The 13,940-nt window shown below is 40.2% G+C and overlaps 1 protein-coding gene across 2 annotated transcripts in view; it reads left to right on the top strand.

Moving 5' to 3' along the window:
- Positions 1-13,940, top strand: part of CCDC88A (coiled-coil and HOOK domain protein 88A) — an 865,879-nt gene that overhangs the window by 686,027 nt on the left and 165,912 nt on the right. The window contains exons 22-25 of one of the 2 annotated variants that reach the window (XM_086927667.1): positions 1,031-1,217; positions 8,414-8,559; positions 13,454-13,546; positions 13,694-13,908. In XM_086927667.1, coding sequence (XP_086783793.1) covers positions 1,031-1,217; positions 8,414-8,559; positions 13,454-13,546; positions 13,694-13,908 — 641 coding nt within the window. Of the gene's footprint in view, positions 1-1,030; positions 1,218-8,413; positions 8,560-13,453; positions 13,559-13,693; positions 13,909-13,940 lie in introns of both variants that reach the window. The other variant, XM_086927666.1, reaches the window with a different exon arrangement.

Below are 13,940 nucleotides of genomic sequence, written 5' to 3'. Positions count from 1 at the left end.
GTCAGTGGTTTGCAGCTGTTTGTCAGTGTGGTGACAGAATTGTAGTTGGAATTGCTATTTACTAGTACCACCAGTTTCTGTAAATAGAGAATGCTGGAGCGTGTACGCCAAGGACATTTTATCTAAACAAGTTGGAGGTGCTGCAGAATTATGCATTAAGAGTGTTTTCAACGTGCCTTAGAAGGTACATATCTCCCAATATTTGTGAGAGATGGGCTGGCTACCAGTCATTGCACAAATTCAAGGCTCATGATAAAACAAAAGTCCCTAGTAGTTGGCAATGTTCAGGAATAATTTGAAGCATGCTTGTCACCTTCTGAGAACATTGAGGTCAGTTGAGTAACGTCTATGGGTTCCGCCTCAAAGCTTTAGGGAAACTATGGACAGTAAATTGCTTCGGTCAATGCCAATGCTTTATGGATTTCTCTCCCTGTGCCCTAATGGCAGAAACACAACTCTTTACCTCATAGAAGGGTCATAGAAGGGTCTAAAGATGCATTCACATGGGGAAATCAATTTCTGCTTAATAGAGTGCTTAGTTGCCTATCCAAGTCCTAAGCACTGCCTAGGACCGTATTTGCTTGATTTGATATGCTATATACATTTTGAAACTTATGGGCCTGCCTGTGATAGATATAGCTCTTCAACCAATATTAGAATTGTTGTTCTGATTCGTACACTACTATGCCACCTCTGGAGGCTATGATTTGCGAGTCATTCTGCAAGAAGTTTGAAATGTTTCACTCTAATCCCCAGATATTTCTAGTCCATTTATATCAATAGTGTGCTGTAAAATGATCAGTTTTCTCCTTTTTTGTAATAAAAAATGACTTGAGGGAGAACCCTACCAAACCTTTCTAGAGGAATGTGGGGCACATTTCCCTTGTTATTCAGAACATGTATTGAGCCTCTCCACTTCACAGTTCACCAGTGTACCTAACTAATGAATAAATACACAGTTAAACAGATATGTGTAATGAATACTAGTGTCAAGTACTTTATTTGGCTACCTTGCTTCTTTTATTTGCAGACTGAATCATACATACTGTCAACTTGTAAGGGACAATGAAGGTTTACAAAGTGATCATAAAAATGTGAAGAGTTTACTCAATAACGGTAAATTAGACCAAGCACGATTAGAAGCTGAATTCTCTAAATTAAAGGAGCAGTATCAACAACTTGACATCACCTACACAAAACTAAATAACCAGTGCGAGGTAAGTCATTTTCGGTGTTTAATTAAGAGTACCATTGTGTTTTCAAAATGATGTTTAACATATTCAAAAGCTGCAAAAATATTTTACTTGTTAAAAGATTATACATCTAACAAGAAACACAGATTATAGTGTTGTGTACTGCATTCAAGCAGCTTTGAGTATAATAATTTGATACGTTTCTGGATTAACAAAAAAATAAAATAATAACATCAGAATAAAAAATGCTCCAAAAAATATTCTGATGAATCGATGTGAGTGCTGTTTTTTTGTTTGTTTAAGAGAATTTAATTAACTTCGGCTACTTGAATAATTCCTTCAAGTATGAATCAACCCTCACTATATCCCAGAGGTGATCACTGACTTATCTTTAGTTTTTGAGTCTGTGCTCAGCCTTTGACCTTTGCGAGATATTACCCCATTGAGGCTTGAAAGCGTGTGTGAGCTGTAGTACTTTAAAGTATAAAAGTATCAAAGTACTAGATTTTGTCAAATGAACTATCATACAATCTTGCTTAGGTAGAGGACGTGTGAAAGGAAAGGACGTAGGATATCAGTTTACAACATTTAAATGACTGTAAAATAGCTGTACAAGTATTTCAAATTATATCAGGATTTATGAAAGCACAAATGAAGCACATTTTGTTGTAATTCTGAAGTGTGATGGAAACAAATAGTTTACTTCACTTGGTGATGTGCAAATGTGATGTCATTTTATTTGTTCAACTGCATTTCAGTGCGAATTTAGTGGCCATTTCAGTGGAATTGTCGGAATTGTTTATATAAAATAGAAACAAAATAGGGGCATGGATGCAACCTTGTTGTATCCAAAACTAATTACAATTAAAACAAAAATGTATCCCATAAGACAGGAAGCCTTCATAATATGGTTCGGGAATACGTCCTTTTTGAAGGCGGTATACTAACTGTGGAGTTCTCAAGACCAAATTATAAATGCAAGTGTCTAAGGAAAAAACTGTGGCATATGTCAAAGCAACAATGTCTCCTTTGCATGGGTGGGTGTTTTGAAATTTGGAAAAGTCTTTAATAATCTTGCAAAGGAAGGGTTCAGTTTATAGTAGCAGTAATCCATAATGTTCAGGCCCATGCAATTCCACTTACAGAAATAGTATCCTGGGTAAAGAGTGTTGAGTGTCTTTTCCATGTTAGGGTTAAGTTTCAAGTTAATATTTTCTTTTGTCTGTTAGCCTTATGGTGAGGTTTATGTTGCTTGTTCTACCAGATGTTGGCTTAGTACTATTAAATGACCTCTTTGGTCTCAGCATTTGGGCAATCCGATGGACCTGTTGATTTATTCTCAGAAAGCGGTTTAGAAACTCTACAGGTCTCACAAGTTTCGAGTTGATTGCCAGTCTTTTGTCATCTGGGGAATTGGATTCAAAGACTTGGCTGTTTAAAAGGCAGACAATTTCACTGTTAACAATATCCTTCACTGGATAGCTCTAGGAGGTTGCCAAAATGACTCCACCAAAATGAAAAATTGCACACTCTTGGGAGAACTGCATTCAGAGAAGATATGCAGAGTGGCCAGTTGTTCTTTGCTTCATGCATTTACAAAACATTGTGGTATGGATCCCAGGAGTGAAACTCTGTTAAGGCGACTACTGGTACGGGCTGCTTTTGTGAAGGTTCTCTTTTGGTTAGACATCTGAGGTCCTTCCATCAAAAGTATTAGGTATTCATTAGGAATCTTTTAAAGATGTAAGAATTGAAAATAGAATAGAATCCCTTAGAAGAAAAGACTTGTACCTTTGGTAAATTTGGTTGTAATAGCTATTGTGTTCCCTGTGTAGATTGATTAACATTTATCTACTTTCCTTCGCAGTCCTCAGATTTTCTGATGCCCACTCAACTTTACAATTCTGGGAACAGGAGTAGTTGATGCGACTGAACTACCTAGGTACTAAGTTGTCATCAAATTTCGGTCAGCATTGTCAGGACCACACCTTCGATTTTTAATGCCTAAGGTGAAAAGGCTTAAGTAACCCTGTCACACCTCCTCTTGAGTACAAAGCCAGGCACACACAGACATATATAGCACCTAGGACCGTTAACTATAGTACATTTTGCTAAGTACATGGCAGTATTCATGGTTGGCTGCAAGTAAATATATTCCTGCAGCAAACGCATGCCCCTCAGTATATCTGTCAGACGTTGATGAAACGCACGTTAATGATTCAAGAGGGATAGGGAGCAGAGATGGAAAATGTGAAACAAAGGAAGAAGGGAAAGAAAAAGAAAAGTGACAGACTTAAAGAGGGTTAAGGCATAAACTAATGTGCCTCAAGCCTCATCGAAAGGAAATTCAAATTTGTATAACAAAGTAATCGAATCTTTTCTTTTAATGAAAAGAGTGATTTGATTAATCACATGAAACACTCAAGCACTACGAAAGGAATCATAAGATTGTCTTTAGCAAAAGGGTGCCTTTTTTCAGTGTGCACGCTGTACAGTGGTATAATCCTGAAAGGATTTTGTCATTCTTTATCTCCTGCCACATGCCTGAGTGTGCTAGGTTATAGGACTATCTTTAACCATCATGCAACACCTGTGTGACAACCAGGGGCAAACGTGGAGCTTCCCAGCACTGTGACAGCAAACACCTCTGCCCAGAGTCCCAGCTACATATTTATATTGTGAAGAAAAGATACAGAATTTGTGGAGTTAACAAAGTTTCCGTTACACCAGCATTATCAAAGATGTGTTACCTTTTCTTCTCCATCATTAGAATCCTTCTAGAATTCATAAACAACCATGACTGTGCCCCCAAGAGAAAGCGCCTGAAGTCTATGTTTAATACCCTGCTGCATGCACAAGAACATCAACATTAACTGACTTTCAACCTTCACTGCCCTCCGTTTTGGGATATGTGTTCCACCCAGCAGCTTTAAAGGGACAGTGCAGATTTCCATTTGTTTAGCGATTGCTTTGCCTTAGGTTCACCTAAAAACGTTTGCCATGGTTTGGGCTTTAAAGTCAATTTTACCTGTTGACCCAATGATTCTAAAAAAAGACTATGGGGCTTCGATGTATGTGTTATGTAATATTGTGTAGCAGGCTGAATTCAACCTTTCATTCCATGACTTAATTGAATAAATCTCTTGAAAGAATGTAGTTCTTTTGTGACTGCTCTATGTAACTACAAAATACTACTTGCTTTCTTATTGCTTATGTACCTATTTATGTATTTTTTTTAGGCTGCTGAGAGTTACTAGCTAAAGTGGTTTTGAATAGTAGAAAATGCAGAATAAGATATACTGGTGATTCCTTCCAGCAGCCCGGAAATTGCATGACTGTGCCTCGGAAAGTGATCACCCATTTCACTGACTAGTCTGCGTGCGTGTGGCAGATAAATGAGAAGTAATCCATGGGTCTCTTACTGTGATTGCGCAGACCAAATGTAAAATAGGTGCTGCTGAGCATGTCTTCTTTTCCCTACCCTTGCTCCTCCAGCTTCTGTCGACTTGTGACTTGAATGATTGATAGTGGACACTCAGTGATTTTGTGAGCAGAGAAGGTGGGTGTGCTGGTCCTCTGCATGTCACCAACATGCACGTGCCATGCCAGTACCCCCTCCTAGAATGCAGAACATGAAGGCTCTCCTGAGATTTTGTCAGAGTCTCTTTTGGGGGCTGGATCTGACATGGTGCTCTATGGAATACAATTGTGTGATTCTTAAACTGATTTATTTTTGGCACCTATCAATTCACCCCAGTCATTCCTCTGACTTAAAACCAGGAGTTTGCGAGGCAATTTACACACCGACCCCATCATTGGCCCCAGACACAGAACATATGAAGTCATCTTAGAGGTCGCTATGCATAAAAGGGGGTCCATATTTAGAGTGGGTTTCACTTTGACATCACACGACTATTGATTTGACTCACTGGTGGGGGACAAATAGGGGTCCTACCCCAAAGACTCTATTTGAGAACAGCAAAGATGCAACAGGATATAACCTTGGTACAGCTTTCCTTTTGCCTTCTTAATTTAGGTGAGGCATATGCTAAACCACCACCCTCGTGCCCAACCATCACCCAATATCTGAAACCTATCCCTCATCCCAGATCACTTCCCTTTGCAGCCCTGGATGCCTCCAGTACACCCTCTTCAGATTTCCTCACAAGCCCCTTTCTCAGCTAGCCCTGTCTGATCTTACCTACCTCCTGTCATCCTTCCCCTCTTTCTTAGTTCTTATATTGTCACTGAAGCCTGAGGCAGTCATGTAATCACAGCAGGTGTATGCTTCTTTTTCGAACCGGAGGAGATCTTTTGGCTCACCTTTTTGGGTTATATTGAGCACTGGTCATTTGAGATTTACACTTAAGGGGATATGTGGTGTTTTTCATTTCCCCTTAAATATGGAGGAATATAGTGTAAGGAGTGTTTTGAATATAAATGTAAGGTCTTTCCGCAAATTATTATACTTTGTGCATGGAAAATTCCCCGATATGCATTAAGTAAAAAAAAAAAAATGAATATTGAGTGGAAGATGTAGTCCAGTCAGAGTGATTGATCTTATCCAATATTTTTCAGTCAAGACCCCTGATCCATGTTCAGTCAGCAGAATCAGGAGATAATACTGTTCCCAATCAAAAAACAAACCCTGGAATATTGATATTTACCTGGTGCACTATTCCCCAAAAGTAAAGGCAACTCATAATTAAGGCTCCCTGTTTTCCGTCTTTACTGATTTTTACACATCAGACAGACACAAAGCCATTTGTTTTGTTGTCTGTATTCATTTTTAAATGGCGATAAAAACGGTAATTTGGGGCCATATTATCAAGAACTGCGATAAAATTATCGCCGCTTATTGACGCTAAAACGGCGATAATGGGCTTGATAATATGCATATATTATGGGTTTGATAATATACCATAGCAGCCCAGGTTAACACCAGAACCTGGGCTGCTATGGGAATTCACAAGGACATATTATCAAGGCTATTAGCGCCATTTTAGCGGCAGTTTCCGGCCGCTAAAGCAGCAATATTTTTATTGCAGTTCTTGATAATATGCCCCTTGGTTGCTTTTGGGTGATTCTAAATACTCTCTTCTGTGACTGTCAGGCCAATAGCTGTGTGGATTGATAGGTAAGGGGTTAAAAAAGAAAGGGCATTTAGTAAAGAGGCTTTAACAGCAGTAGATATGCACAAGGTTGACACCGATATTTGTATATTTTCACATAAGGTGCATTGATGTATCTACTTCAGATGTTCGTAACATTGAAACCTGGCAGGCTTTCAAGCATGAGTTCATATTTATCTGTAAATAAATGTGGAAATGCACCAGTTTCAAACTCATTTTTTTCACAAACCCAAAATAAATATGGATAAATACAGATAAATTTACCAAAACATAAATATGGGTAAATACCGACGGAAATGTAAAAAACCGAGAACCCTACTCATAATGAGACCAGCAATCTTGATTTGTATTTAGCCTCAAACTATTGTAAGTCTTTTGCCCGTCTTTAACCAGACTTTTTCTCAATTCACACACCTGTCTATAGCTGCACAGACACTCACTTTTCCTTTATATTAAGGGCTAATTAGAGAAATTGACGGTAGCTGAAAATAAACTATTTACTAAATCTTAGGAGACTCCACCAGAGAAATATCCTCCACCATATGTCCACATATGGACCAGAATATTAAAAGAGAACTGCTGCTTTGCAGCTTACTGCATTAGCTGTTCATCTGCTGATTAGCTCAGCTACTTCTGAATGGGTTATCTACAAAACCGATGAATGGAAAGTTGCAGGAAACTGTCATCTTTTAGACTGCACTAAAACTTTTGAAAATGTCCCCACATGTATTAGTCTGATAAATTTTGGCAAAATATCCAGATTTGTTACATGTGGTTATAGGTTACTGAAAGGCCTACAGATGAACCTCTGCAAATAGCTCCATATACCCCTGTTTTTGCAGAAAGCCAGCCAGGTTGATGACTCTATGGTGAAGTGGTAGGATTCCTAAGTTGACTGTACAGAGCTCTGGTTGCACGTTTTATGATCTTGAGGGGTAGCACACAGATGTATGAGGGGAGGCCCACTGGTGCACAATTAACACGAGTCAAGTACCTTGTTGAAAAGGATCAAACATTTGAACGTGTGTATGTTAAATAATGTGTATTGTGCTGTGCTGTGCATACAGGATTCCTTTTTTTATGGATGGGTTGAAAAGAACCTCAAGGAACCTGACTATGGGGTCAAATTGCATAGAGCTGGGGGCAGGGGAAATAAATTGGATAATGAAAGTACCTCATTTGAGACAGGTACCTAAAGGTAGGATGTAAAAGTAGGAAAAAGGGAAAAGATTTGGGTTTTAGCATGAAGATGAGACTAGGACCGCAATTAGGAAAACAAATATCCCCAAAGGTTGGAACATATAGTGAGAAAAGGGCAGTGGGCCTGGGGCTGAGCTTTATGGTATGCACACTGTACGTGGTATAGATGTAGAACATAGCAGTCCAATGCAGCCTACCAGGTACCACCCCTTCTGCAATAGTCAAGCTAAAAATTGCATCAGTGCTGTTTCAGGGGTGTGTTACTATTCGTTCAATGTATTGACATTTTTTTAATATCATTTATGGTATTTGGTTTATGCCTCCTAATTTGTGTTATGCAAAATGATTTCCCCATTTCCTCTGCAAAATCTCTGTTGAGGCAGCTACTACAATTTGTCTTTGGCTAGCTTCCTCAAAGGTGTTGGATGATCAGGACCTCTGGCTCTTCGGCCCCCCTGCACAAAAGGACTTGCAAATGTCTATGCCATGTGTCTGGGTACTCCAAGTAGGGAAGTGAATCCTTGGATTTATTTATCTTGGGACTCATTCTTCATCCCACCACGGAAGCCTAGCCAGGCAGGGTCACCTTGAAATTTGGGTGGGTTTTTTCTTGTAAGCGGTCCATCTGCTTTTCATATGGTTGGACCTCCTTTGAAATGGTACAGTTAAGGCTGCAACAAGAGTGTAGCCGATAAAGCTAAGACATGTGTGCTTCAGCATTTCCACCACCGAAGGTAAGTTATCACTGCGGAGATGTGTTATATATATATATATATATATATATATATATACCATGTCCAAGGATTGAAAATGAATCACTAGTTTGTCAATTTTAGGTTTTAAATATCTGAGAATCACTAATGTTATTAACATAATGCCTTTTTACAGTTACTGAGCCAACTCAAAGGAAACTTGGAGGAAGAAAATAGGCATTTACTTGATCAAATTCAGACGTTAATGCTACAGAACAAGTCATTACTGGAACAGAATATGGAAAGTAAAGATCTTTTCCATGTTGAACAAAGGCAGTATATGTAAGTAAATAAAAGGACAGTGAATCTTTAAAGAGTTTTTATGAATGCAACATACTGGCTCAAACATTTCGTCCTCAGATGTGTTTGACAAATATTTAAACTAGTTTAAACATTTGTACGACTATCACAATCATCATTGATTGACTCAAAATTGAACAATTTAACAATGTTAAGTAACACCTGCTCTCAGAGTGATACGCTTATTACTCTATTCTTTTGTTTTTAAAATGTGATAATGTCCTTGTTAGTAATGTAAGAGCATTTTCAATCCATTTCCAAATATTCTAGCACCTAAATACTTTTCAATATGACAAGGACTCCTTTGTTCTGCAATTCTGCCCTATTTTTTGCATCAAAATAAGTTCTGTTCTACATGATGTTATCTGAGATTTTGCCTAAAAAAAGCAGTAAGTAGTATGCAGTCACTTGTACGAAATCAGAGGATGATCAAGATCAGCATCACCTACAAAAAAAAGTTTTGTAAAGTAAAAGGTCCATGCACTTAATGCCCCATGAATCCAGGTCTGAAATGGACCACCATCCGCTCTCTTGTATTTCTTGAACATCTGAATGTGCTGAGCTCCCTTCAGCCCAAACCTTTGGATTACTGCTTCCTTCATTTACTCCTAGGCCACCTGGTCTGCCGCAGGCATCATTTCAATGATTGCTGTCCTGTCCAATGGCATACAGGACATTAAAGCGGTTAGCCTAGACACATCATTCAAGACCTTCGTCTTACAAGTGACCTCATAGCTTACAAACCATTCTAAGATGTCCTACCCCTCTACATACATGTTTACAAGCTCCCTTGGAACCTTGGTCACAGCCTGACCTGAATTGTAAGTGGTGTCACTTTTCTCAGACAAAGTTGTTGCTACTGCTATCCTAAGTTTCTCCCTCTCAAGGGCTATCTTTTCCCTCACCAGTTGTCTTTTCCTTACCTTTTCATTTTACTCCCACTCTCTTCTTTTCTTCTTCCTCTTCCATACCTTTCCTTCCCACTCTCTTAGATTCTCCTTTCAGGCCCATTCCTCCTGTCCTCCCAACAGAGTGGCTAAGGCACCTATATTTAGGTGGATGACTTGTACAAATACAAAGTCAACTACACAAGGGCAGTTCATCCTCATCTAAGATCTTATGCATAGCTTTTCAAAGGCATATGTCCATCTCGGAAACTTATAGTAGAGCCACATTAGCTACCCTGCTTACCTTCTGTAAGCATTACTCACTGAATGCACTAACCCACCAAAAGAATAAGCCTTTGGCTATAAAGGAGAGTTGGAAATGCCTAGAGACATGTGTTTTAGCAGTGTTTGACAGCTTAGATTGCTAAGAGAAACATGAGGCTAAAGGGCGCATCCCTTTTAATGCGACCAAGCTCACTTGACTCACGGCATCCCATTCATGTGATAATAGATTACAAAAGCAGAGAAAAAACAAGAGGAGAAAGAGTGAAATTGAGTGATAGAGATTAGGCGGCTTTAAAGAAGTAGGATGGAGAAAACTATGGCCTGATTTAAGGTTTAATGAATCATTACTGCCAGAAGCCCTTTCCGAGGGTCACCTGGCAAGCAGGAACTACTGGGTCTAACTGTGTGGGTTAAGACCTTTGACTCCTAATGTCCAGGCCCGACCTATTTTTGGTTGTAACTGGGCTAAGTTACTACCCCTTAGGCACTGCATTATAAGCAGTAGCGTGGGCCGCCCAGTCTAAAGCTTTTCAGGGAGAGGTAGATACAAGCTATAAACAGGCACAAGACTCAAAATGCACGCTATCTCCCTTCTTAACGTGGATGTAAAGATTCCAGTATGGATAGTGGCCATCCAGGTCAAAGAACTATCCCCACTCATATTCATAACTGTCAAGTTGGATTTGTGTCAAGCAGGTCCTTCCACAACCACCTGCACACTTTGGCTCACATTCTGAGAAGGCGTGTTACAGGATTGAATGGGCATACATGTTCCGCACTCTCCATAGATTTGCTTGGGCAAATTCTTTATTGAAAAGTTAAATGTCTACATACTGCCCCGACAGCGCAGAGCTACTTTGGCAGTTTCCTTTCAGACCCCTTTCTGGTGCTATGGGGTACATGCCATTGTTTCACTTTTTTTGCCCTTATTATTCTTACTAGCATTAAAGCTGCTTGAGGCAGCTGTCTGACAAAAAGTCTGCATAGCAGGTATCCTACCCTGCCAGGGTTCCTTCTACACGTACGGCATCTTACTCACTTTGATGGACCTGGCCACCTCGCTCCTTCAACTGATGTCCGTTATTGTCCGAAATGTTGTATAAAATTAACTGTGATTAGACCAAAGTACTACCATTGTCCTGGCTGACACCAAGGGCTACATTTGAGCCCAATAAGTTTCAGTGGTGATTGATACGCCTCAAATATCTGGGGATGCAGTATCAGTGGCCTTGACAGAATTGTCTCGGACAATCTTGACCGACTTGTAGCCAAAACTGAGGTGGACTACGCTAAATGGTCGCAACCGAATCTGCCCTTATAGAGTAGAGTGCAGGCGGTCACGATGGTCTTAGTCCCTAGATTCACCTATGTCCTGGAGATGTTGCCGCTTACTGTTGAAACATCAGTCCTAAGCTAAATCAAGCAAGGGAGAAAGTGTTTCATATGAGGACCTTTGAAACCTAGAGTGAGGATGTCTGGGATGCTCGATCATAGGCGTTGCGGTAAGCTGAGTCTCCCAAGCATGGAGAATTAAGCAATGGCTTTCCACCTATCGCAGCTGATTCCTTTTCAAATGCACAATAGAGCCTCAGTGTGGCACAATTTCAAGATACTCATAGGAAAGGGACCCATAGCCTGGAAGGTGTGGCAGTCTAAGGGGATATTGAAAATCGATCAGTTCCTATCAGAGGGGACAATGAAACCTTTCACTACACAACACGATGAGTTCCATTTCCCCCAGATGCAAGAATAGTGATACCTGTAACTGACACATGCCCTCCGCAACACACTGGGTGCAGTGCCATGGCACATCCCCGACTCCCCCACACTGCAATATTTTAAACATTGGTGTCTCTTTATATGGGTGATGTCTATCTTCTATGACCTACACTCTCAAATGCTACTAGCTCACTTACGCACCAAATTGCAGGGCCTACTGCACATGAATTATACAGACAATGACTGTGAGACATAATCGGGGGTCTAGACGGGGGGCTCGAGAATGAAACTTAGCCACTTTAAGACGATACAGGACCGGTACTGGACCACCAAAATACTCCACTTGGTGGGCCTCTTCTACCATGCTGACACGCTCCATGTCCACTACCTGTGCCCTGCCCTGGGGCACTAATGGCCTTGATACATAACACTCTTGGCATTGGCCTGGACATGCCTATCTCCCTGTCTGATGAATTTGGTCATCTTACACCATACGACCGAAGTCACCGTCGTGGCGAAGGCGACCGACCCAGCGGGATGCCTGTTGTTTACAGCACTCATCGCTGTGAACATTTGTATTCTGGCACTCCCCACAGATACAGACCCACTCAAAATAACAGACGGAATGTAAGAAATTGTGACTTATCTGTAGGCTACAAGACAGAATAGAGACTTCTACACAAGTGTGAGCACCTTTCCTAGACGATCCAGAGCCTTTGAAGCGCCAGGAGGAAGGACCTGCTTGATTGCATGTGGGGACCCCTGCCCGGCACCTGTAAGCGAGCAGACTTCTTTCCCGCTGATTACCCCACCTTCTCCCTCAACACCCCTTCCCACCATTCTTAGACTAATTTGGTTATGAATATATGTACCCCTTTGGAATTGTTCTGAGGTGAAGTCACAGTTTTCATTTGTAAACCGTCTGATGCCTAGTCCTAAATGCTTCAACAATCCTTATATATCCTTAGAAAGCAAGTCCTGCTAGATAGCCGTAAAAACAAAGTTTTGTCTTATATGCCTAGGAAGATCCTGCTGCCCCGCTGTGCTAACTCTTTTGAGCAGTCAGTCACTCCAGCTCTCTTGCAGGGCAACAAAGTTCCTACTGCAAGGTAACAGTCCGTGAGTGGCAGCACAGTGCTTGGAATGCATTTTCAAGCTCCCGCCATTCAGTTTTCTGCTTAGAAACAACAGCACTGCATCCTAGTAGTTACGGGGAGTCTCTGCCCCTCAGAGTTTTAACCAGTTTTAAATTAATTTTACTTTTTAAACAAATAAGCACACTGCAACAATTAAATGTGTGCCCTATTTGTTACAGATTTGTTTTACATTTTGCACTGATTTGTCTTTTTGTAATGATTTTAATTAGTCAGCAAATAAAGATTACTTACTGCAGTCATTATTTTGGTAATCCAGCAAAATCCACACCCCCACTGGCTAATCGGATCCATAAAATATTTTTCTAAATACAAGAGTTTTGTTTGTGGAGCTTTTCCTCTGTCCCAAGAAATATGCAGATTTCAATCAGTCACTCTTGCTACTCGCTTTCTTTATTTTTGTTAATTGGCTAGAAGTAGTGCAAATATTTCGCAGGCTGCATCACCAAAGGGAGGAGATCAATTTAAATATTTGGACAGAAAGATACAGAATGGTGCAACATCTCTTCTCTTCTGGCATGTTCTGCCACCCTGCAGCTGCTCATTTAGGCTATGACATAAAAGAACTTTGTAGCTTTACATTTCTGCATACCCATATCTGCCTATTTCTAAGTCACAGTATGTATTTGCATCCAGCTCAGGTCCAATTGGTCTACTCCCAAGTGCAAAATGTCACTGAGTGAAGGCTAAGTAACACACTGTTATGGTAATTACTCTGCTATTCTGAAACTCAATGATGATAACTAATGAGCTTACTGTTGATTTGGAGAAATGATGTACTGAATAGAAACTGTTAGTTAATGTTTTGTTTATTACCATTTCTTTCAACAGTGACAAATTAAATGAATTGAGAAGGCAAAAGGAAAAGTTAGAAGAGAAGATCATGGACCAGTACAAATTTTATGAACCTTCCCCTCCGAGGAGGTACCCCTCAATGTATTAACTGCATTTTGAATTTATGAAAGCACAACAACTGTATGTGACTGTGCATATCTGTTTAATTTTCGATTTGTTTGTAGCAAGATATTGACAAGTGATTACTAATGAATGTTCAATATATCATTTATTTAGGAGGGGTAACTGGATCACACTAAAAATGAGAAAACTAATAAAGTCAAAGAAAGATGGCAATCGTGAGCGTCTAAGGTCTCTGACCCTTACACCCTGCCGTTCTGAATCAAGTGATGGATTCCTTCAGTTGCCACCTCAAGACAGCCAAGATAGTTCTTCAGTTGGGTCAAATTCCCTTGAAGATGGCCAGACCTTGGGAACCAAAAAAAGCAGCAGTGAGTAAAGGAAACATGCTAATTCTTAAGTA

The sequence above is a fragment of the Lissotriton vulgaris genome, chromosome 6, assembly GCF_964263255.1.
Source record: "Lissotriton vulgaris chromosome 6, aLisVul1.2, whole genome shotgun sequence".
In the NCBI taxonomy this organism is placed as follows: domain Eukaryota; kingdom Metazoa; phylum Chordata; class Amphibia; order Caudata; family Salamandridae; genus Lissotriton; species Lissotriton vulgaris.
Note: the sequence above shows the minus strand (reverse complement) of the source record. Positions and strands in the feature narration are given on the sequence as shown.